The 26,743-nt window shown below is 38.1% G+C and overlaps 1 protein-coding gene across 3 annotated transcripts in view; it reads right to left on the bottom strand.

Moving 5' to 3' along the window:
* Window positions 1–26,743, bottom strand: part of mpp7a (MAGUK p55 scaffold protein 7a) — a 346,325-nt gene that overhangs the window by 97,497 nt on the left and 222,085 nt on the right. For 2 of the 3 annotated variants that reach the window (XM_051928989.1, XM_028804346.2), the window contains exons 5-6: window positions 18,372–18,452; window positions 4,960–5,091 (exon numbers count right to left, since the gene is read on the bottom strand). In XM_051928989.1, coding sequence (XP_051784949.1) covers window positions 4,960–5,091; window positions 18,372–18,452 — 213 coding nt within the window. The remainder of the gene's footprint in view (window positions 1–4,959; window positions 5,092–18,371; window positions 18,453–26,743) is intronic. The other variant, XM_051928990.1, reaches the window with a different exon arrangement.

The raw sequence follows: 26,743 nt of genomic DNA, 5'->3' as shown, positions 1-26,743 counted from the left end.
ACACTGAGTGTGTGATTTAATTTAAGAGTGCATACAACATTAAAAGCTAAGAGATAAACTGAACAAAACCAAAAAATAAATTCAGGTACACACAGTATAATGGCCAATTGAACATATACAGGGTTGGGCAAAAGTACTGTAGGTTTACAGTTATTCATACAGAAAAAGACGTGTAGGTCATGATTATTACAATAGCTTTATTACCTCAAAAGAATATCACAATGGCACAGTGCACTTAGGTACAATCTTGAAAGTGCTCAAATTGCCGAGCCTCATGTACTCACAACTGTAAACCTACTTAAGCCCACCCCTGTATAACCACTGGCAACTGTTAAAGAACAAACCTTTAATCCAATTATTCACAAGGTTTATCACTAATACATGTACATGAAATATGTTCTTATCACACATTGGTATTAAACCAATTAGATAAACAAAATGTGAATAAAACTAATGCTAAGGTTAGTACACGGGCTAAAAAAGCAAGATATATATTGGGTTTGAGTGCTAGTTTGAATATACCTTACTGGACTAAACATCAAGGTTTCTGAGTTACATCCAGGTTTTGACGAACAGTGTGAAAATCTTCTGTTTGAACTTCAAGCCAGGACATCACAGCTGCCTTGACATCTTTGTCACTTGAAAACCGCTGTCCACGGAGAGATTTCTTCAAAATTCCAGGACAGGACTGTAAGATGGATGGTTCAGCTGCTGGAACCCACATTCTGAACCGGTGCATTGTCATAAAGAAGCTGCATGCCTGCTGTGAGTTTTTCTCATCTTTCTCCTTGATTGACTCCCACAAAGCGATTATTGTGTTGGCATAACTCTCCCCAGTTGTGGTTGTCTTGTGTGGCATGAATTCCAGAAGCAATAGTCCTTCAATATCCCAGAAGACAGTTGCTATGACTTTGCCTGCAGATTTTTCTGTTTTGAACTTTTTTAGGGTGGGGGATGACTTGTGCTTCCACTGCATTGACTCCATTTTGGACTCAGAATCTCTGTGACCCAAGTCTCATCTCTAAGTCCCCAAACAATGAAAAAAAAAATCACTTGGTATTCATGGAGCATCTCCAAGTTCTCCTGACAGCACTGGAGCCTCGTGGTCTTCTGACATGGTGTCAGCATTCTCGGGATCCATCTTGCACTGTCCTTTGACATGCCCAACTTTTCATGAATTATTTTCCAAACTGTACCTGCTGAGATGCCCATTTTGTCAGCTATTTAAGAAACCTTAATTTGACTGTCTGACAAAATTAAATCCTCAACTTTCTTGCACATTTTTGTGGAAGTTGCTTCCACAGGCCGTCCAGCGTGAGGGTCATCTTCAATAGACTCTCTACCCTACTTAAACTGTTTGCTCCAAAATTTTACTTTGTAGGATGATGGGGCAGACTCGCCATAAACTGCAGTCATGCGTTTATGGATCTCCTTTGTGTTTTTCTCTTCTTTTGTGAGAAATGTTATCACTGAACCTTGCTCCAAATCTAGCATTTGCTTACTTGAGTACACGAGGACTCTCTTTGACATCCTGTCTCTTGGAATGTTAGACTCACACTGAGCCACAACTTTGTAGGATTAACCTTAAAACATGTCACAGCAGCCCAGACTTGTTTCAAAACACTTGTTACTTTCTTTCATACTCGGGTAGATAAATTATTGGACACCGCTTGTAAGTCGGTGAAGTGTGAAAGAACTACTGACAGTAAGGTAGTGGACTGTCATCCTGCGTGCAAGTGCACTGCAACTATGTACTGTATATCTCCAAATGTTCTTTTGTATATAAGTTGATAAATATTTTGTATGTCTTTATTTGTAAGTCAGACAAAGCAAATGGTCCTCCCTGCGTGGAGTTTGCATGTTCTCCCCGTGTCTGCGTGGGTTTCCTCCGGGCGCTCCGGTTTCCTCCCACAGTCCAAAGACATGCAGGTTAGGTGGATTGGCGATTCTAAATTGGCCCTAGTGTGTGCTTGGTGTGTGGGTGTGTTTGTGTGTGTCCTGAGGTAGGTTGGCACCCTGCCTGGGATTTGGTTCCTGCCTTGTGCCCTGTGTTGGCTGGGATTGGCTCCAGCAGACCCCCGTGACCCTGTGTTCGGATTCAGCGGGTTGGAAAATGGATGGATGGATGGATGGACAAAGCAAATGTAATATTAGAGTTTCATTAGGCTTGGTGTACTTTCATGTCAGACAAATGACACCTGCCTCCCAATCCCCTGAGTCTTTAGGACTGACTCAGGATGTGAAATTTACAGCAGGATTGAGGACAGATGCCTCAGGTTTGGCAAGGGGATTCTGTGTAGGACATTCTAGGAGACATTCCCCCACAGGAAGCTGGCAAGCTTCAGCTAAACAAATGGTATCCACTACTTGAGGGCAGGCGTGAAAAGGCAGTGTGTGTACCCATTGGTCTGAAGTATGGCTGTTTGAGATTGGTTATGAATCAGAGGATATTTTGTACCACAACAATTGCTGGCCTAAGGGTATTATCAATAATACATTATTAACATGTGTATCTTAACTGCTGCCTGTCCTTTTACTTTATGTAACTGCCATAGGCTATAGATGTAGAAGGGAAGGTGGGGAGAAGTGCTAAAGTACAGTACTTTACAAACAGTGGTAAGTTTATAGAATCTGAGGTATTCTGATAAAGTCTACATAAAAAAAAAAAAAGAGTACAAAAGGGGAAAGTAGAGTCAAACAGGACTCTACCAAGACAAAACAATGCAAAATAAAGTAGTGACAAGAGAAATAAATATCATACTGTGGGTACACATTGTAAAGAATCCGTGTATTTGAAAAGATGTTTTATGTTTTAAGATGAGGTGTCCTCAAAAACTTTCCACAATAAAACAAATATGCCTTCTTCACTACTTTTTATGCCCAGGCACCTAAGCTCATTTGTGCCATGGTTCTGCTTTACCACAATTATTTTTAGCAAGCTGTACTACACCATGTTACTGGTAGAATATAGACATGCTGCACCATTAACTACAGTAGCATATTTTATTACACCAATTTTCCTTTAAATACATGCATCTGCTGACATTCTCTGCTTTTTCTGCAACAGTCCTGTCAGGCTGCCTGATGTCAGACTATCTTCATGGTGGAGAAGTTAACATGAATAAATGGCTGAAATCTGGGGCTTTGATTTCCAGATCACACAACATTGGACTTGAATTTTGGTATTTTCACATAAATACCTTTGGTAAAATAAATATGGCAGCTGTCACATGAAACTTTACTAACAAAGAAACAGGTTTCATTTTGATTGTATCAATGCACTACTTATGGTTTGACAAAAAATGATTTGATATGCTGCTTAATGTGTAATTTGCTCTTCTACTGATAGGACTAAAAAGGTCACTTTTACCATTCTGAAAATGTAAAATATTACCATAAATACTCGAGTATAAGTCGGGGTCTTGAAACCCGCAATATCGATCATAAAAATCAGACCCGACTTATAGACCTGTTCAAAAATGCAACACTTAATTTATTTATTTATTTTTTTTACATCTTCTTGTTTCCTTCAATCTCGCACCAGTTTCTCAGATGCATCAAATTTTGTTGCAGCAGCACAGTTACAGATTTCTTTCGCTACTTCAATGACTTTAAATTTAAAACCGGCTTCATATTTTCTTCTGATCGAACGCTCCATCGTAGATACGGAATGCTGTTATGCTAAAGGTGTATGAGGGTGTGAGATACAAAAAACACAAAACAGTGCAAATGTCACTTCGGACTAGTTTGGGTATTACTACTTACTACTTACGTAGGCACAATACATAGAAAAATAAAGCAGTGTTCTCCGTTGTTACTCTCTCTGGTGGGCGTTGGCATATAATAATCTCTTGGATCAACAGCGCGAGTTTTCCACATTATAAAATACCAGAAATTATACGGTAAAATCAAGCCCCAACTTATCCGAGGGAGAACCTAAACGTAGGTATATATGGTAATTTATATATTTCGCCAAATTACCCTATTTGTTTAAAAAGTGCCCCAGGATTTTAGTTAGTCAGGCCAAAAATGCCATTTAAAAAATTTCCTACCCTGTTAAAATGTTTCTCATATAGCATTATGAAGACTAAAACGTTGTCAAAGTTTGTAGTTATAGTATTACATGTCCATCTATAAAATATGTAACTTTATCAGTTATCAAATGAGAACACTGATGTCTGGTATTTTGTAAATACTCCTTTTACTTATTTTATACTCCTTGTTTATTATCTTAAAGCTTTTCAAATCATAACAGACAGTATTGAGTTCCTACACACAGTAGTTTAATATTAGTCTTTTGCAATTCTAACCAAAACAGCACATTTTTTAAATGGAACTGCACTAGTATGTTTTTTTCATTTTTGCTAGACACATATGTTTAGCCCTTTCAGATGTAATTATTCCATTGTCTCGACATGTAAGCTAATATATTATTGAGATTTAATTTCAAGCCCAAGAAAAAAAAAAAAACACGTCAGTTTGGGAAAAGATCATGGGGATTTAACTGTATCATTTAAAAAATGAAGTCATAGACTAAAGAATGAGAGTAATTAATCAGTGCTACTGAATGCAATCCGTTAAACAAAATGCAATTAAGTTAATAGATTAATCATTATGAGAGAAAGACCTCTGAGATCACTGTAAATGGAATGAAAGTCCCCACAGACCTTATGGCAAAGGAATTCACTCCGCTCCCCAATCCACTAACCTGGGCACATACTGTGGGATGGGAGTGGGTTTAGGTGTAGGGGGGTGAATGAAAAATCTGCCCAGAAAATGTTTAATTACTTTACCACTGACTTCCCTTTCAAGAATTTGAAATAGAACACTGAATTTATTAAACAAACATGAGGTAAATAGTCTTGTAATTTATGTTTCAGAAACATTTGCCAAAAAGTGACATATTCATGAATAAGTCAGAAATCAAAATAACATAAAGAAACCTAGATAAGTTATTACTAGTGGTTCTTTGTTCTTGACTAATCGGATGATCTTCACTGAATCTTCATCATCATCAATGTCATCTGGCAGCGGAGGCAGTTCAGGATTGTAACTCTTCTGGGCTACTGTGTCATGGACAGAAAGTAAGCTCTGCAAACATGGAAAAAAATATCTGCATAAGCGCAAAAACAATTCACTGGCAGTAACAAATTTCACCAAAGGAAAGTCTCACATGCTTCGTAAATAACATTTTTAACTATAATGCTGTAGTTTGAATATTATTTTGATCTATTTGCATATAACTTCCAGATGTGGCTATGAGACAGAATTCAATTCATATCATACAATGAGGTTTCAAAAGTAGCAAACACCATCTTTACTCATTTAGAAAACAAAATGGTAGTAATTTAAAGACTTTAAAAGCTTTTTCTTTAAAAAAAAAAAAAAAAAAGTATACAGTAGCATCTTCTGTATCTGATTTTTTCTTTTTGTTTTCAAAGAATGAATGCCTTAATTCAGTTGAAAAGATATTTTTATAATGACAGCAGACATTCTTGAATTTCCAATAACAACTGAGATTAAAAGGCAACACTCCACCTTCTTGTTGCTCCACAGCAGGACAGAGCTGCTGAACAAACACGGCTCATCTGAAAGCCCCCCTGGTGATGTACCAATGTTTTTCGACATGCTCACTTCAATATATGATACAATTAGACCTCACAGAAATGCCAATCAACCATCGCATCTTTCAACAGTCTGGTCCCAAGACTGATGTCAGAACAGTTCACTAACATGTAAAAAAAGACCTATGTTCACAACAGGGCTCTGTCTGGCTAAACCCTTCCTTTTATTTTTCTTTTTTATATTATTAACCTCCTACTTCCATGGTTAGCAAGCTTCACAAAAAAGGTAACTATTGTCCAGAAATCATTTGATTCAAAAGGCACCTTTAGTCAGTAAGGAAGAAATGTTGAGAACTGAAATGAGAACTAAAAATAACTTTGTTTTTAATCATAAAAAGAAAAGCATCCAGCTTTCAGACAGTAGGCTTACAATTTTTTATATCAAAACTTCATAACAGCTCTCTGATGTCCAAGCCAGAAGATTCTGTATGCATTTGGGGGTTTAGTGCTTTTTTATTGTATTTATTTTTTTTGGAGCTTCTATAAAATTTTATTTTCCCTTTGGGGACCAATAAAGCATAATCTATCTATCCTTCTGTCCGTCCGTCAAGCATGCTTACGTGTGCCTCAACAAGATGGTTATTCACAGAAACCTGGTTTCTAAAATATCATGTAAACCCTAATTCCAGTTGGGAGAAACTACTGGCCTCCGAGAGATCTGGTTAACAAAGGTAGTTTTCTCTGCCCCCATTATGTTGCCATGTAAACCTTTAACCAGGTTACTGTTACGGAATTTGCACTCTGTGCATGTCTGTTGCAATCTTTTAGCTTGTGCATGTGTTAGCTTTGCACACAACTCCTGCAGCAACATTCAGAAAACAGTGGAAGCATCCAGAAAGCTAATTTCCTGAGACAAGTGTTCAGTCGACTGAATTTTTACTTCTCCTGGCTGAAATATTGTGTCTTAATATGTCAGAAACTGCAAAATTAATGTTAATGAGTTCAATGTAGTGATAAGCTCAGCAACACAATCTCAAGAGCAGTAGGGTAACATGTTAAAAGTAATTTTCATTACGTAGTCGATTACTTCTTAAAGTAAGGAATAACCTAACACAATGCTTATTTTATTTAAGTAAAAACACCTGCATTGTTATTATTACCAGTAACGGCGCACTGCATGATAACGTGCAGTGAATCCACTTGACTTGGGCATTCCTAGTTTACATTCTCTTTTTCTGTACATTTATCATTCATTTGCTCAGAGGTTGATGCGCTTGCTGCTTCCTGAGCAGCTCTTCTTTTCTCCACCCTAGCGGCCCGATTCTTCTCTTCTTTCGTCAGCATCTTTTCACGTTAAAACTGATTAAGTCAGTGTTTGTGTGGCAATTACTACGCTTTCCTTAATTTTTCACTTAAGCTGGCATTTAAGTCTTCAATCTGCCTCAAGAATGATTTAAGATATGAAGAGGTAGAGGAAGTGACGGGAAGGTGGTAGGGATGAGAACAGCGCCCGTACGCATGCGCCTAACGGCTGCCCTGCTGGCCGCTGCCGAGAGTTGATTCTACAATAAAATAAAATAAAATAAAAATAAAAAGAGGAATAACCTTGGAGGTCAATCATCACCCTGAAAGCGGAGTGTGGACGTCATGTAGTATCTGTGTACCAAATTTCAGGTCAATAGTTCAATGGTTTGCGAGCTACAGGTGATTTAAAATCCTGGACAGACAAATGGACAGCCACAGTAGCATATTATATATAAAAATTCCAACAGCACTGCGTGTAAGGCAAGAAGCACGCTTTCTGGTTTGTGCCTTTGCAGGGTACAATTGCGCAGCCAAGCAGAAAAAAGTGTGCCGAGTGCTATTTGGTAACAGACACCTATAAATAAACTGTCAATTGTAGAAAACATAAGCAAATTATGTTTAGTCAGTATCACAGGTGTCATTCTTATTTTCAGTAACCAATACTGACATTTAACTTTTTTGCACAGCTTAGTGACATTGGAGAGTTTTGACTGAAGAGAACTCCAGAAGATAATATGCCCCATGTAAACACGGATTTTTAAGAAACCACGTTTCTGCTTCATCTGGGTTATTCACATTAACCCGGTTAGCGGTGTGCATGTAAATGCAATCATTGACAACATAATATTGCTAACATAAAGTAATTCTAATTACCAATCATATTTCCAGAAAGTGACAATGTATTGAAAGTTGATTCACACATGCAAGTAAGAATTTTACTGCACTTTGTTACCTTAATAAACCTAAATTTAAACTTAAGGGGCTAGAAAATTGTGCAGATGGTAGCACAGCTGTCATGTGGTTTTTCTCCTTCAAGGCTTAATTTTTACAGAAAACCTTGCTTTCGTGAAAGATGTCAAAATTCATTTGGTGGCTCAAATTGGGCAAAACAAAGAAGTAACCAATGATAGGTTTATAGGTTCACTGTTACTGATTGCATGTGTCAATCATCTCTCCAGCACGGTGATTAGAGTCCATAACAGCCTTACATATTTCAAAGTCCTTCAACTGTTGCTCATTTTCCTTTCTTCCAGTCTCTTTTATTGTCTTTTTAAGTATTTTCTTAGCATTTGATACTATTCCAAGTAACCACCTGAAATACATTGGTATGGGACTCTGCAATATGGGTTGTAGTGATGACACAGTTTTTCCTTCTTGTTCCTACATACTAGATACTGCAGTCTGGCTGCATTTTACCTTTTTGTAGGTGGCATACAGTTAGTCTTATTGGCAAGCAAGTTCAAAGGCCAGTATTTGATGTCATATTGGAAAGAGAATGGATGCCTTAAGTGTGCAAGCCTTAGTTTATTTTGCAGTCTTTGCTGCTATCTAGAGAATAAAAAACATCTACTTTCGACAAGCTTATAAACAGTTTCAGTTATTCTACAACTTAAAGTCTACTTTTGTTGATGCCCACCTTGTAAGAGTTAAGGATTTGTTACATTATGCCATTTTTCCAGTCATAGTATTCATGTACATAATCTCAGTGAGTCGAATGCAGTTGGTGGTCAACCTCATGAAGCCAGTGATATAACATCCATGCTCAGTGACTCTAATTAATCCCCGACTCACCAGAAAAAATCTAACAGGCATTATTTTCTTTTTAGTCACAGGGGTGAGCTCATATGCATGAGTGCCGACAACCAAGGAATGCTCATACAGAAGTTCAATGTGTATAAGGCAGTGACAAGGAACAAGGAATGTGGGTGTTTTGGATGTCTGCCTGATGTCTTGTGTTTTATGTACCATGACAGAATTGGGGGGGGGGGGTTAAGGGCAGTGATTGCGTCTGAACTCGCCATAGTTGTTAACCTATTGTACAGTGCCTGGTTCCATCAGGTAGCATGCTGTCCCTTCTTTACTCTCTGTTCACCCATGACTGTATGTCAAAATATATCTTCAATACCATCATAAAGTTTGCTGATGATTCCACCATCACAAGCTTGATCACAGATACTGATGAGGAGGCCTACAAAGAGGAGATGAGGCTCCTGTCAGAGTGGTGTCAGGACAATAACCTGAATGCCGGCAAGAGTAAGGAGATAATCACTGATTTCAGGAAGTAGCAGGTAAATCACATCCGGTTTACAATGCGGAGGAGTACGTAGAAAGAGTTGACAGTTTTAAATTCCTGGGGGATACCATCATTAATGGTCTTAGGTGGACAGAACATACTATAGTGGTCACCAAAAAGGCCCATCAGCGACTTTACTTTCTCAGACGTCTGAGGAAGGCCCACATGTCTCAAGCAACCCTCATCAATTTTTAGAAATATACTGTAGAGACCATCTTGATAGGCTGCATGGTGTGCTAGTATGGTAGCAGTTCAGCTAGTGATGGCAAGGCATTGCAGAAGGTGGTGAAAACGGTGCAGATGACCATCATTGGAACACAGATACCATCCCTGCAGGGCATATTTGCCAAGCGTTGTCTGGGAAAGGCAAAATTAATTACAAAGGATCCCAATCACCATGCATGCACAGTTTTCTCTTTCCTTCCATCAGGTAGGTGCTATAAAACTGCGAGATTTAAAAACAGTTTCTACCAGCAAGAAATAAGGCTGCTCAACTGTCATAATGTGGTAGACTGTTTGTAATCGACTTAGTGAAAGCAGCACCTCATCTTCTGTGATTCTTGTCTATGTAATGTAAGGCTTAGTATTATTTACTGTATAATTAATATTAGATTTAAGTCAAAGCTTATCCTTTTCCTGATGTTTGTGTTTATTATTATTATTGTGTCTACAAGCAACATAACAGAAGTAAGAATTTCACTGTACATTGTATATACAACAATAAAAAAGACCTTGACAAAAAGGGCCGATCACCACTGTGCTAGAAGGTTGGCATGAGACTGGTAAATTAAACATGCCCAGCAATTTTCAGGCATTTAAACTGACATGGTCCAGTGATGAGACCACCAAATCTGACATGACTAAAAAGCACGTACTATGATATCAGCTTTGATCACTGTCTATATGAGGTTTGCTTTTTCTCTTTGTGTTTGTGTGGGCTTCATTTTTTTGTTTTTGTTATTTTTCTCACTCTCTTCCTGGCCCTGCAAGCACTGCGTCTGCCATATAGCAGCCCATTACTTGCATTTAAGAAGCGGCCTCAACCCCAACCACGCGACTTCAGAAACAAATTCTGGTTTTTTATGTGCATGTATATCTTAATGTATTTGGAAAAGAAAATGGAACACGTTCAGGACTAAATTATTTATACATTAAATAATTCGTTAACTTGTATTGGACTATAAAACATTACACATTCATAGAGTATAATAAAGTGTGAGCTGGGGGGCTGATCTCACCCCTACAGGTTATAAAAAATATGCTGAAAGACTACCTTCACATTGCTCCCTTGCTGCTGGGCTTACTTGTGGCTGATCTATTGCATGATCCGCACGGTACTTCGCAGACTTAAAAGTCCAAACAGAACCCTTGTCACGCTTGGGTCACAGATTTGCACAGAAACACAGAAGATGGTAGAGACAGGAACTTTATTCAAACACTGCAAACAAACATGCTTAAATGTGCTCCTTAACAAGACAGAGATGACAATTCCGTCTTACAATTAAAAGAATACGAGCATATCTTCCTCTTTAAAGAAGTGTGCGCCAGGAGCAGTGCAGGTCTGAGAGAGAGAAAAGCAAACAAACAATCAGAAACTGAGAGGTGCTGTTTGGACTTTTAAGTCTGTGAAGTACCGTGCGGATCATGCAATAGATTAGCCGCAAGTAAGTCCAGCAGCAAGGGAGCAATGTGAAGGTAGTCTTTCAGCGTCTTTTTTTAACCTGCAGGGGTGCGATTAGCCCCCCAGCTCACAAAAGAGATAAAATAAGGACATAAAAATAGTCAAACAAGATTATTAGACTGTAAAATGACAAAGCCAAGACAACAGTGGGATTTTTCTGCCCAGCATCTTGCTATACCTGGTAAACCCAGTTGAATAATCTTATCTTATCTTATGTGAGCTCCAAAACAGTGCTAGTGAAAATGCAGACAGCAGTTATTAGTGAGACTTCAGCACTGCAGGAAATGAGCTATGAAGAAAGACCGAAGGAGGTTGAGCTTTTTAATTAAGAAAAACAGAGAGTGAAGGGTCATGTGAACATAGTGTTTGAGATTGTGACGGAAAGAAGTAAGGCAGACGAAAGTTGTTCCTCTAAAGAAAGTATTTCAAGGACACATCTGCAGGAGTAGGGAACAATAAATTAAAAAAAATGTTATCACATGTTGCTTTGCACAGAAAACGTCAAAAATATGGAACAAGGTACTCAGCGTATACCATGTATTATATTATAATATATGTTGAAATGCTTTTTAATAGAAAAAACAAGTTTCAAACCCTTAAATCCAATTCAAGTTCAGGGGAGTAAAAGCAAGGCGGGATCTAAACCAGTGCTGTGTACCAGTCCATCGCACAGTAATTTACATTTCTTGAGAACCCTCAAATTTAGCTTTGACTGTATTTCCTAAATATCTGCTAAAAAGAATGCTTTACACCGATTGTCCTGTTCTCATCTAAAGTCTTACAATCTGGTGCTTTTCTTGTTCTAATGCTTCAGTGACTTAATGACATACTCTTTGAACAAGTTACAGTATATAATGCATGCCATCGTGTTCGCAGTTAACTGTGGGCAGTTTCTTTTCAAATATTTTTCTAAATAGCTTATGCTTTGTTTGAATGGACAAAGTCTGCAAGTATAACAAAAACATTGATTTAGACATAAGCATTCAATGATTTCAAGTGTTCCAGACAAATCTTTATGAACACAGCCCTTTACTTTAATCAAAATTCTTAAGCATAACAGTATTAGTCTCTTTACCTGGGTCAATAAAGATAAAGTGTATTTCTTCATATGTAAGTTATCAAAAGAAAAAAAAGCTATTATGCAGGGGCAATTTATTCTCATTCCAATAAATGGTTCATTTCAAATATAATAAAGAGTGATATTACTGCACAGAGCAGCCATTCAAACTATCCATCTGCTTGTATTTTATGCGATGGAACCATAAAATGCCTCTATATCAAATGAAAGCCCTTAGAGATCATAAGCTATAGAAGAAATGCTTAATTTCAAATCAGACATGTTTAGCTGTTCTATAGTTCCTTTCTATTACAAAGAGATTATTTATTCATTGAAATTCATTAAGAACAATTTTTCAAAGTCAGTTTTCGTTAATATCTTATATACTCATTTCTCCCAAGAAAAGTTCACTTTGTTGTGTTTTTCTTCACTCAACACACATTCCCGGGCTCACGAGAAAACCGTCAAGGAGCTGCTAACTGTACTGACTGTCAACACCACAAGCGGTGCAAAAGATATAAGGTGCACGGCAATGGAGCATGACGCTTGCAGGTGGAACCATTTAAACAGCTTGAAGTCTGCACTTGAAGGCATAAATGATGTGATGCTGTTAATGTGGCCACTAGTGGATTAAGGTGTTGGTGAAGGAGTTCATTTTTCATGCAATCCCTTTTGAGAATACGGTTATGCAAGTAAGGAAGGCTGGACTTGAGATGCCATTGAGTCCTACCTCAATGCTGTAACAGGCTCTATGAAAACAGACTTCACTGTATAACCTTGTTACCTCAGGGATCACACCACTTCTTAACATCAAAACTAGGGCATGTACTTTGTGAGTGAATCTGGCATTTTTCCTCTCAAAATTTAAAGAGGTCTCACAATGGATTCTTTCAAATTAAAACACTTGAACTAAAATAACATTTTAAAGAAAGAAAACAAGCACTTTCCTCAAATACTCAAATCAAATTTAATCAACATAATTCCAATAATTGGAGACTCCAATACTGGCATGTTCTAAACCAGTCAGCAATTGACGTAAGAAGAAAAAGAAAAGCAAGGTTTTTATATTTGCCAAATAAATCAGAAAGGGATGGGTGAATTTCAAAAACTAATGATCAAAAACAGTGTTTTTGTGAATTGGAGAAGGAGACATTTATTTCCTTGTCTTGTCTTAAACAGTGTTTTAAATTTCACTGATTCTTTGTCTCAAATTCTGCTTTCATTTATGTTTGAGCAATTCAGCAGGTTAAACAGAAACGTAAACTACAATGTATAAATGTTTTCATGGCTGTGATTGGTTTGCTGTAACATGTATTTGCATAATTACATAATTAAAAACTAGTAACAAAAAAAAAAAAGTAGTGGCCAGGTAGAGCAAACACACATAAGCAACTGTATCCAGTGGATTCTCACTTTCACTTTCAGATGCCAGAGCGATTTAGCCTAAATATGTGTCCGGTTTTGTGTGAAAGTTACTAAATTCTGTGCGATGGAGTGAATTAATACCTTACAACTTAAATATTTCCCCTTCAGTTAAATACAATTTTCATGTTTGCTACTGCATGTGTTGGAGATAATACTTTATTTTATTAATATCTTCTTAAGACTCAACTGTGTGCATCTTGGCCTACCTCTTAAGTTTAAGGCATGTATCAGGTGCTAAACCTGGTACTGCCTTAATGGAAAATGCCACTGCAATGTATCGTTAAGAAAAATGACACTACTTAAAACCCAAAATAAGGAGCCTACTGAATGTAAGTTTCATAGTTGTATGTACTCTATTAACTTTCTGGAAGAGCTCTGGTAAAACGGGTTTGATCTTCATGACACGTTAAGGCCACATCTTGGTATGGAACCTGTTGAGCTCAGACCACAAAGCAATACAGAGGGTACAAAGGTGGGCTATGAATATAACTGGCACATCCTTATAATCAGGATATATACAACACACACTGCCTCAGAAAAACAAACTGCATTATCAAGGACCTTGGCTACACCGGATGGACATTTTATTTTTCTGCTACCATTTGACACGCTGGAGGGACTATGTCTCTCGGCTGGCCTGGGAACGCCTTGGGATTCTCCCGGAAGAGCTAGAAGAAGTGGCCGGGGAGAGGGAAGTCTGGGCATCTCTGCTCAAGCTGCTGCCCCCGTGACCCGATCTCGGATAAGCGGAAGAGGATGGATGCTACCATTTGTGGAAAATGTAAAGGATCATTGGCACTTGCATTGCTAGATTTAGAAACAGTGTTTTAATCAGTCATATAACTACCCAACAGCCACTTGTAATGACTTCTGCATCTATACATTTTGGTGTAAAGATTAAGTTTAGTGTTGTATTTATTGTCTTTTGTTGGTAGTATACTACAGTCACTAGTCTCAATATATTGTGTATGCATCAATGAACATGAACTGAACTCTTTGAGATTTCCCCAACTTGAACTGAACCGCTGATTATCTCATTCCTGATCTTATCAAGCTGTATTACTCCACACATCTCAAAATCCTCATTTCCATAGCATCCAGTTTGCTTCCAGTGCCCAGGTTTCTGGTCCATACAACAATGATGGTCTGACCACTCTCTTGTACACTTTATCCTTCACTATTACACTAATTTGTCAGTCACATAACACTCCCGACACCTTTTTCCAGTTTTTCCAACCTGGTTGCACTCTATAGTTTATTTCTAAACCTAGCTCTCCATCATATGTTATTGTTGATCCTAGATATTTCAACTTTTCCATCCTTTTAAGCATTTCTGTCTGGAGGTTAACTTCTCCATCTTTTTCTTGTCCCTTAAATCCTCCATAGCTTTTCTCCATTTTCCTTTCTACAATATTCTCAATCAGGCCACACAGCACAATGTCATCCGCAAATAATTGATAATGGATAGAACTTTTTTGTCCCCAAGGGGAAATTTGAGTTTTTACAGAAGTTCTTTATATAAACAAACACATAAATACGCAAATAAATAAGTAAAAATGTACACACACAATGGTCTGAACACACATCAGAATGACTAAAAAGCAAGCAAAGTAAAAAGAAAACCTCTGACATGGCTGTCACAGCTTGCCATCATTCTGGTAGAGGTTGATCTTTGTTTCATCTGTCCAAAGAATGCTTTTCCAGAACTGTGCTGGCTTTTTTAGATGTTCTTTAGCAAAGTCCAATCTAGCCTTTCTATTCTTCAGGCTTATGAGTGGCTTGCACCTTGCAGTGCACCCTCTGTATTTACTTTCATGCAGTCTTCTCTTTATGGTAGACTTGGATATCGATACGCCTACCCCCTGGAGAGTGTTGTTCACTTGGTTGACTGTTGTGAAGGGGTTTCTCTTCACCATGGAAATGATTCTGCGATCATCCACCACTGTTGTCTTCCCTGGACGTCCAGGTCTTTTTGCGTTGCCGAGTTCACCAGTGCTTGCTTTGTTTCTCAGGATGTACCAAACTGTAGATTTTGCCACTCGTAATATTGTAGCAATTTCTCAGATGTTTTTTTCTGTTTTCGCAGCTTAAGGATGGCTTCTTTCACCTGCATGGAGAGCTCCTTTGACCGCATGTTGTCTGTTCACAGCAAAATCTTCCACATGCAAGCACCACACCTCAAATAAACTCCAGGCCTTTAATCTGCTTAATTGATAATGACATAACGACGGACTTGCCCACACCTGCCCATGAAATAGCCTTTGAGTCAATTGTCCAATTACTTTTGAGCCCCTGAAATGAAGGGATTGTGTTAACAAAATGCTTTAGTTGCCTCACATTTTTATGCAATCGTTTTGTTCCCCCCACTGAATTAAAGCTGAAAGTCTGCACTTCAACTGCATCGGAGTTGTTTCATTTAAAATTCATTGTGGTAATGTACAGAACCAAAATTAGAAAAAAGTTGTCTCTGTCCAAATATTTATGGACCTAACTGTATAAACTCACTGTCCAATTTATTAGATACACCTTGCTAGGCCTGGGTTGGACTCCCTTTTGCCTTCAGAACTGCTGTAAATTTTTCATGGCACAGATTAAACAAGGTGCTGGAAACATTCCTCAGGGATTTTGGTCCATATTGACATGACAACAGGATACAGATTTGTCGGCTGCACATCCATGATGCGATTCTCCTATTCCACCACATCCCAAAGGCGCTCTCTTCAATTGAGATCTGGTGACTGAGGAGGCCTTTTCATCACAGTGAACTCATTGTCATGTTCAAGAAACCAGTTTGAGATGATTTCAGCTTTGTGACATGGTGGGTTATCCTGTTGGAAGTGGCCATCAGAAGATGGGAACACTGTGGTTATAAAGTGGTGGACATGGTCAGCAACAATACTCAAGTAGGCTGTGGCACTTAAACGATGCTCAGTTTGGAACTATGGGGCCTAAAGTGTGCCAAATAAATAGCCCCCACACTATCATACCACACTACCAGCCTGAGCCGTTGATACAAGGCAGGATGGATCCATGCTTTCATGACCCTACCATCAAATGTTGCAGTAGAAATCGAGACTCATCAGACCAGGCAACATTTTTCCAATCTTCTGTTGTCCAATTTTTGGTGACCCTGTGCAAACTGTAGCCTCAGTTGCCTGTTTTTACCTGAAAGAACGAGTAGCACTTGTTTGGCTACAGCAGCAGGAGACCACATCTGTTTCAAGGTTCAACATTTTGTGCATTTAGAGATGCTCTTCTGCATACCTCAGAAAGGCAACAGTAAGTCAAATAACACTTTTACAACTATCTGCTCAAACCAGTCTGGCCATTCTCCTCTGACCTCTGGCATCAACAAGGCATTTTCGCCCAGAGAACTGCCGCTCACTGGATATTTTCCCTTTTTCAGACCATTCTCTGTTAACCCTAGAGATGGTTGTGCATGAAAATCCCAGCAGATCAGCAGTTTGTGAAATACTCGGACCAACCCGTCTGGCAATAATAACCATGCCATGTTCAAAGTCACTTAAGTCACCTTTCTTCCCCAATCTGATGCTCGGTTTGAACTTCAGCAAGTCATCTTGGCAATGTCTACATGCCTAAATGCATTAAGTTGCTGCCATGCGATTGGCTGATTAATAATTTATGTTAACAAGTAGTTGAACAAGTATACCTAATAAAGTGACCAGTGAGTGTATAAGTATTTACATATAATTAACACTCTGTTCAAAATCAATTCCTCCTGTGTGCACCGCACTGCAGCTCTCTTGTCTCTGAGCTGGATTAAATGGGTTTAATAATGCACAGAACAAACAAAGGTTAAACCAATATAAATCAGGTCATTCTTGCACAAAATTCTAATCTTAAATATATATACAGTCATCCCTCACCTATCGCGGGAGTTACATTCCAGTGTCCCCTGCAATAGGTGAAAATCTGCGAAGTAGCAACCTTATATTTATTTTATTATTTATATATAGTTTAAGGCTTTATAAACCCTTCTCACACTCTTATAAACCTTACCGCCTTATTACGTCCACTTACAACTCGTTTTGCGCCCTGGTTAAAGGACACGGCGGCCGTAGAACTTATATTCTTTTCCTCCTTTTTTAAATAAAACATATCCAAACCTTTTACCTTTTTGGCAATCGTTAGCATCTTCCATTGGCGCTTGGGCACGGCCCCTGAAGCAGTAGCAGGAGCAGATCGTTTTGGAGCAATAACGAAGGGCTTGACTATGCACAAAGATAAACACAAAAGAGCACAAAAGTTAACTCTTTACACAGCGAAACACGTTGATGCTGAATGAGCGAGATGAGACTTCCTGGTTAACGCAACGGAATCGAATTCGGCGCATCATCGCTGAGCCAATCAGCACACAGGAACTTAACTGTGTGCTCTGTTTGGGTAGCTTCTCAGCCATCCACCAACAGCGTCCCTTGTATGAAATCAACTGGGCAAACCAACTGAGGAAGCATGTACCAGAAGTAAAAAGACCCATTGTCCGCAGAAACCCGCGTTATAAATTTAGATATGCTTACATATAAAATCCGTGATAGAGTGAAGCCGCAAAAGTCGAAGCGCGATATAGCGAGGGATTACTGTATATATGCTATATATGATTTTTTTTTTTTGCTATCTGGTCACCCAGACCCTCTGAGTACTCTTTATATCACACAACAGCCCAGGCAAACACCTAAACATTATAAGCTATTACATTGTCAATGATTCTAACTTTATAATTTTTGAAGCATCAAAAGCAACCATCTTGAAATGTCTAAATTAAGTTTATGTGAAGAAGGTAGAAATGTTCATTGCAAATCAAAACAGCTGGATGGACTGAATAGTCTTTTCACACTTGAAATATTATGGAGGGTAAGGTATACAACACAATGGATATATATTTATGACAACAGAACTTTGCTATTTTCAAACATCCTGTTTAACGATTTATCAATTTGAAGACATGTCAAGAACAAACATTTTCAGGGTGTTACATGACCCTCAGTTCACTCGCGAGGAGGTGCTGGGAAATGTGGATGTCCTCACCTTAACATGAGCCTTGGACAGCAGTTTCAATAGTTCTCTGATCTCAGTGTTTGCCGGTTTGCTCTGGAGCTCTTCAGCTAGCTGTGAAGGAGATTGAATTGACACAGACAGCATTAGAAGGAGCATTGTTTTACCCAGTGCGTCAGAGACAACCGAGAATCTATCTTGTTCAAGGTTATTACTTTCCAGTGTGTTCAAACAGAAGCCAACATGAAGAAAAACAGACCATCAATCATCGCACTTCTACACTCACCCTCAGTGGGACAGGTTTAGGCCAGTATGTTTAAATGAGGGGGAAAAAAATGCAAATCATATGCATTCAAGAAGAAAAAAGTAAAATGCATGTGGAAGAAAAATGAAAACTCCATAGTTTTAATTTACCTGTAAATACATTTTAAGTAAGGGTTTTATCATCAGTAGTGAAAGAATAGTAATATTTTTCACTCTGTTAAGGTTTTCTCTGGCTTGAAATAAAAAAATATCAAGTAAAAGTATGCTTTAAGATTAGGACATATATGTGTGTTAATGCAGGCACCCAGCATGCTGACTAAGCCTGCTATACATTTATTGCTTTGAGGATCTTGTCTGTCATAAAGTCCACAATCTCAATTTGGAAGAACCTACCTGTCTGTCTTAGGTGAAGTAAGGAGGATATTTTAATGAAGGGTACAGCTGTGGTTATCAAAGTTCTCAACTCTCTACTTCAGCAGTGTACTGCTACTTTGTGGACTTTTCCATTCCCAGCATTCCTCTGGCTGACAGCACATTGATTGATGCGCATAGTGGCCCAGCTGATTCGTGCAGTATGCTCCCCAGGCTGCCTGTTCTCCAGTTTATCAAACTTTGCCTGCTTACACAAGCGAGCCGTTCACTTCTTGTTGAAATAATTTACGAGCGCTTTTGGTGGCAAAAATGAAAAGCAGCATGGGACTGGTTAACAATGTGGGGGTAATGTGGGAAGAAAAAAATGCTTCCTGTATTCTTTAATGGTACAAGAAACTTACATGCTGCATTAAACATATGTGTATGTTTAATTTAATGAACTCTTGTGATTTGTAAATGTTACGCTGCTTGTGCGCTTTAACCAACAAACTTTTAAAAGCATCATTGTCAGTGGTTAGATAAGTGGAAATTAGGAATCAGTATTGACAAAAGTAATTTTATGACAGGTGCAACAATAATTAAACCAGATTCATCTTTTGTTAACACAGTAAAAACCACAGTGCATTCTGGCCAGTGACAGCAAAACTCTCTTTAAGGATCAGTATTTGAAAATAACAACAACATATGGAACTTATTATAAGTATCACAAAGCTATGTGGTTCTTCAAGCATTATGGCATAATAGCCTCATCTGCTGGGGAAGAGGAGAATGGAGAAACCACAACAAAAATAAAAATTATTTTCAGGACATCAGTGTAATGATTCTGATCCTAAACTAGAAAGCTAGGTTAAGCAACACAAGCATAGATGATGAGTATCGATTTCTTGCTTAATACTTCATCTTGTATCCAGAAGTTGTAAATTACTCGACACCACAAGAAACTTCAAATTGTTTCACTGTTGGCTCTATATCATTGAATCTTATTTTTCAGTAACAAGTATTCTATCGACTTGTTTGCTAATGTTTGGTAAAAGACAGGTCACTTTGTTTTTTTCACGTCATCTGCACATCCTGGCATTCTGTTTTAGCCAACAAGTGACTAACTAGGCCTTCACAATGCTCCATGTTCCCTATAATGTGGTTGTGCAAATTTCATGGAAACCGCTCCTAATTCAAGACCTGACCTTTTAGAGTCAAATGGCCTAAATGCAAATCAGATGGGAAAATGAACATGAGGACTGACAGACTAAAATAAATGTCATTACAGGTAGGAAGACCTTCTTGCCTTTCAGTTTTTGCTAAACACTACATAACTGGCAAGACACTGACTGTCATAATGCCATTTCCAGAGTAACTAAACAAATGCCACAATGAGCATACATTTTTACTCCTAAGTTTCAATTTTTCTAATTACACTACTGGTGAAAAGTTTTAGAACACCTCAATTTTTCATCAGATTTAATCAGTTGAAATGAAATGAATGACCCAAAATGGTGGAAAGGTAAGCAGTAAACTGTGAGAGGTTTAAAAAGTTCAGGTAGGCAAAAACTGAAGAAAAAAAAAAAAGTAAATTTCAGAATATTACAAATGGGCCATCTTCGGGGAACAACTAATAGGTTACAACCTACAGATGTTCTGCAGTAAACCTTGCAATTTGAAGCAAACAATTTGTACAGGTGTCCCAACTTCTGTTGATTACTTAAAAACCCTCTGTCTGTCTTAAAACACAGTTGGAAAAGACTGTTACTACACCCTATGACAGACTCAGAGAATTAAACGTGTTTTAGGGCAGAGGAGGCTGCATGGGGACTTTATCCAGGTCTTTAAAATCCTTAAAGGCAGTGATAAAGTAGATCCAGCATCATTCTTTTGGCTTAAGGGTGAATCATGGGTAATCAAGGACATCTTTGGAAGTTAAGAGGAAGTACATTTAAAACTGAAGCCAGGAAGGATGTCTTTCAAAGAGTTGTGGGACTTTGGAAAAAAATTACCAAGACATGGAGTTGAAGCACCGACTTTGACATCTGGATGAGATATTGGGACAGTTTAGCTAATAACTAAACAGATGGGCTTGATGGACTGAATGGTCTTCTCTCCTTTCTCAAATTTCTTATGTTCTGGTCCACAAACTGGAGGCCCCTTCACACAGAGTCACGCTTTTGAACTGAAGATCCGCTCTTCCCTGCAGATTAACTCAGTATCTGTTTGTCACCGATTCTTGACTGATGCTGAAAGGCTGGATTCACAATATGCTTGGGTGCATACCAGGAAGCAGGAGCTTTTGCCACCTTGTGTCCACAGATGATAAATTCAAGAAGTGGATAATAGGAGCACTTTACAATGTTGCCAGAGTTCTACAATGAAGACTGTGGAAAGGTCAAAGTGAAGGTAGCCAACCTGGAGTGAGAACGAGGTAATAAGAAGAAAGGGCTATAACTGATAAAATTTTTAAAGCAGCTCTTAATAGACTTCTTTCTGTCAATTGTTCTGGTGATACTGGCTGAGGTATTTAGGATTGACTGCAACATAAATTAAAGGAATACCTCAAAAGAAAACAAAAGTATCTGTGACACTTTGGGCTCACATGATGGTCAAGTTGACACTTCCTTTATTCGAGACGATGTTACAGTGTGCCTGAGAGACAACCTCACAGCTCATTTAATGCTATTCCAAACAAGATGGTGATACTGTTGCCTAATGACTTTTCTCCATGAACAACAGTTCTTCCATCTCTGGTACCATTTTCCAGTTTTCCACACTTCTAAACCCCTTCCGGTGTGCATGCAACGCCATTTTGGAAATCAGTCTGAAGAAGGCTCTTGCACAATAGCAAATTATCTTTTGTTCTGAACCAACATAATATATAGGGAATACGGAGGTTTTTTTTTTTTTTTTTTGCATTTCTCAATACAGCAGGGCTTTACTATCGAATCAGATGCATACCCAACTCTAAATGTTGGAAACAAGTGTGAGAAGTTCACTACCAAACTGATAAAGAATGGTTTGACTGCTGTTCAAAGAAGTGGTCCCAGCTATATCCAAGATGATTCCGAGTTTCTTTCATCATATACTATGTGCGATAGACAGAATATTGAGAAAGAGAGTTGTAAAATGCCTATATTAAAGGCTCAGTAAGTGAAGGGTCAAAACTTGAAAAACTGATCCCTCCATTCATCCACTGACTACCTGAACCTGCTTAATTCACTTCAGATTCATAGGGGGTCAGAACCTAAATTGGCAATAGTGTGTGCAAGGCAGGAACCCAGTTTGGATAGGGCGCTAGCATCTGAAAGTACAAAATCTCTGCTACTGTAGTGAAACTGTTGATGTCATACTTCTATGATACAAAGAGACACACTAATCATGCAACAGAGTAGATCAAAAACTAATATTACATTGTAAAATAAATTAATTTCACTTTTTTTTCCAGTTTTCAAAGGAAAAAAAGATTACAGTAATTCTGCAACATTGTTTAGTTTTAAATTTATATCTACAATAGCCAAGTGAAATTATGAAAATCTGCTTGAATTTTGTGAAAATAGAAGCCTTCAAAATAACCTAACCTAATAACCTAAAGGAACCTAATAATTGTGACTTTTCAGATTTTTTTTTATCATAATTACTGTATACTGATGCATTACTGTTATTTAATCAAAAGGAAGAACAGGAGGAACTATAACTAAAACAAGAAGTCCCAGCATGAAGATCATTATTCCTCTTGCAGCTTGTGGGAATCCAATGGTTTATACAAAACAAAAGAGCTGGTGGGTGGACTTGTGGTGTGCCAAGGAGCCTCTGAAACCACTCACCATTCAGAGGGAGGACTTGGTAGTGGTACAGAGCTACAAGTACTAGGGGTTCACATAAACAACAGACTGGACTGCTCGGACTACATAGTGGTGCTCAACAAGAAGGGCTAAAGCAGGCCACACTTCTTAAGGAGACTCTGGTCTTTCGATGTCTGCAGCAAAAGCTGCTGGAAATGTTCTACCAGGCCATAGTAGCCAATGTGTATGCTGCAGTCTCCCGTGGGAGCAACTTGAGCTCAAAAGACGCACATCAGGAAAGCCTACATCATCACAGAGGAAACTCTGGGCACACTGAGAAAGAGGATGGTGTCAAAATTGGATGTCATCATGAAAAATCCCCTCCACCTGCTCCAGGAGGCGCTATCTTGGTGCACTGTTAACCAGAGGCTCATGTGTCCATGGTGTGCTCATAAGCGCCTCTGGGGGTCTTTTCTACCCACTGCTATCAGGCAATTCACTGCTTTCTCCTGATATACTCTAAGTTCATTTTAAAATATCTGCATAATATACATTTATTGATTGATTGATTGATTAGCTGTATTACTTGTCCTGCGAGTCTGTATCCTTGTTTTTATATGTTTCTGCTGCTGTATGCATCTGACTTTCCCCATGAGATTAATGACATTTATCTAATTTAACCTATATAGGTGTGTAGGCAACAAAACAAAAATTTTGATTTCAAAGGAATAGAAATGAATAGTAAAAGTAACAGTCAGCAAGAACAAATGCATTTTATTTTTCAGGTGTGGCATGATGAGGGGAAAAAAACAGAATAAACGGATACATGAAATTAACCACTCAATCATAAAAGACTAATTTAACAGTTTATTTCACTGGGCAAGATGATATGCTGGAAAGTCCTGCTCTCCATAAATCACTCCAGCTCAACTTAAACAGGTAGTTCAGAACTTGCTTTTTCCTTTTATTTACTTCTCACTCTTTAAAACTTTATGCACTCATTTATCTTGCCCTGTCAACTGCCTAAAAATAACCGATCTTTAGTTCTCTTGCATAATTTTTCAGGCTGTTTTATGCCCAAAAAAATGATTGGACTGACAATTCAAGTGTTCTCCAAGGAGTTCTGGACTGTCTTTTCTATTATTTAGTGGTAAATATGAAACTAAAGCTCTTTAGGTGCTGTTCTTTGGAATTAAGAAAATTATCATATTACAGTAGGGTGGTCATAACTTTTGGTAAATCAACAATGCAATAAATAAAAACTAAATATAGCCTCATTGTATATATATAAAAAGCCTCACTTAAAGACTTCTCTTCCCACTGTTTTCAATTTTGGGCTAATTTTTAGGAGATGATTTGTGATCAGACATGGGATTTTTCTCTGGATACTGCTTACTCGCTACTTACAGCCAGGTGGGAATGTCATAAGGAGAAATAGAATACAAATTTCCACCAAGGTTGAGAGTTGCTGGTAGTGTTACAGCAACAGTGAAAGTTGTCTGTTTTGAAAGACAATGTGTGCAGATATCAAATAACCAGGACCCCAAAGATTAAGGGCATTCTGGAGAAAACAAAAGAGCTCCGTCACAAAGGGGATGGTACCTGGAAGATGTACCGCAACAGGTTTGCCAATGCCTCTCACAGGTCAGTTGTCTCCTAGAGCTAACAAGTTCTAATAATGTCAGAAGCCCTTTTGCTCAGGACATATAATTTAAGTGAGGAAAAATGTAACCAAATTAAAAAGTGAATTAATTAAATGAATGATATAGTATCAAGCACCACCCCTCAATATAGAAGAGTTCCTGGATTGAAGGTCAGAAGATTAAGTGGCCAAAAAATTGATGCAAAACATTTTTTCTCACTACTGTCTGGAATTATTGTAATACCAGTAACGGTGCACTGCACGATAACGTGAAGTGAATATACTTGACTTGAGCATGAACAGTTTTCATCCTCTTTCTCTGTATGTTTACCATTCATTTGCTCAGAAGTTGATGCGCTTGCTGTTTCCTGAGCTGCTCTTCTTTTCTCCCACCTAGCAGCCTGCTTCTCCTCTTCTGTCATCGGCATCTTTTCTCATTAAAACTGATTAAGTAAGTTTTTGTGTTGCAATTACTTAGTACGTTTTCCTTAATTTTTCACTTACGCTGGCACTTAAGTCTTCAATCTGACCAAAGAATGATTTAAGATATTAAGAGGTAAGGGAAGTGACAGCAAAGGTGGTAGGAATGAGAATGGCGCCTGTATGCATGCGCCACACGGCTGCCCTGCTGGCTGCTGCCGAGAGTTGATTCTACAATAAAATAAAATAAAAACAAAAACAGGAATAACCTTGGAAGTCAATCATCACCCAGAAAGCGGATAGTAGACGTCACATAGAATATGTGTACCAAATTTCAGGTCAACAGGTCAAACGGTTTGCGAGCTACAGGTGATTTTAAATCCTGGACAGACAAACAAACAGCCACGGTAGCGTATTATATATGAAGAAATTTTACACTACACTGTTTGTTCATCATCTTACTTTGCTTACTTGGAAGAAATCATTTTTGTCGTCGATAACTTGGAAAATGAGTTCTCACTTTTCTTTCAGATTATAAAAGTATGGAGAAATGGTCCCAGGATTTTTTTTTTTTTAATGAATTTTGCAATTATTCATTAATGTTATGTTAACAAATAAATGAGCTTCAGTTATGCATTTAACTGATTCGGCATACAGGAGGGATTAATGTTGGGTGTTTTGTTCATATGGCTTTCTAAATTCAGATTGCTTATATTTGAATTGATCTGATATGGAACAAAAATGTATGGAAAAAGCATGAATTGAATTTTGTTGTACACTGTACAACTATGTATCTTTGTAGCTAATGCTTCAAACCAAATGAGTACATAAAGCTTACACACTGCATTAAGACTGATGTTGTGCTGAGAATTGTTGGTACTATGTCTACCTAATTGTAATGACATTCCTAACATTAATACATAAATAAAAGAGCAGCAGAGACTTAGATTCCATTAGATATAAAAATCTGAAACTTGTAAGCTAGAGAAGGAAACATGCAATTTAAAAATTACTTTAAACATTAACACAGCATAACATTACACAGACAAACCGGCTTTAATCTATTTCAAGGTCATCTGGGAAAGTGAAATTATAGAGCACATCAAGCATGGGGAAAGGTGCTATATAAATAAAATGTATTACTATCATCATATTGCTATTAGCAGCCCTGGGTGCAATGCAGGAACCAACCAGTCTAACACAGGGCCAGCTGGCACTCACACTCACACACACAGGGCCTAATTTAAAATCATCAATTTGCCCTTTTCACAATTCTGGTTTTGTTTTTTTTATTTGTTTTCTGGGAGGACTCATCAATGGGTAAACTTCCTTCTGGTTACTGAAACCAATGCCAGAATCGCAAAACAACAGCTTTTGTAGTATCCTTCTGAGCTCATATTCAAAACAACGTTACCTGGTTTTTCACAGCTTTCTGATTGATAAAGCTTAAAGGAGAAAATAGATCGAAATTATCGAAAGACACAAAGTAGTACATTTTGCTGTACCCTTTGGCACTATGTATGATTGTAGCTAATGCTTCAAATCAAGTAAGCACGTAAAGCTCACCTGTTGCATTAAGACTGATGCTGTGCTGACCCTTTTTTATCTGCAACAACTCTGGTGTCCTACTGACACAGGAACCTTCTTTTGAAAGGGCAAATAAACTCTTCCACATTAACTCAGAGATGTGTAACGGTCTTCATTCCGTGCCAAACACAGCTCTTCGCTCTGCTGGCGCACATCTTCTTGTGGTTCCAAAATAGAATGCATAAAACCACTGGGGATCGAGCCTTCAGCTGTTATGCTTATAAACTTTGGAATTCAATCTCAATCAGCATTAGGCAGCTGCAGTTCTTAGACATGTTCAGATCAAGACTTAAGACTTTATTACGTCAGCAAGTTTTTAATTTTGCTTAGGTATTTCATTCATTATACATTTT

Source organism: Erpetoichthys calabaricus, chromosome 6 (genome assembly GCF_900747795.2).
Source record: "Erpetoichthys calabaricus chromosome 6, fErpCal1.3, whole genome shotgun sequence".
NCBI lineage: Eukaryota > Metazoa > Chordata > Cladistia > Polypteriformes > Polypteridae > Erpetoichthys > Erpetoichthys calabaricus.
Note: the sequence above shows the minus strand (reverse complement) of the source record. Positions and strands in the feature narration are given on the sequence as shown.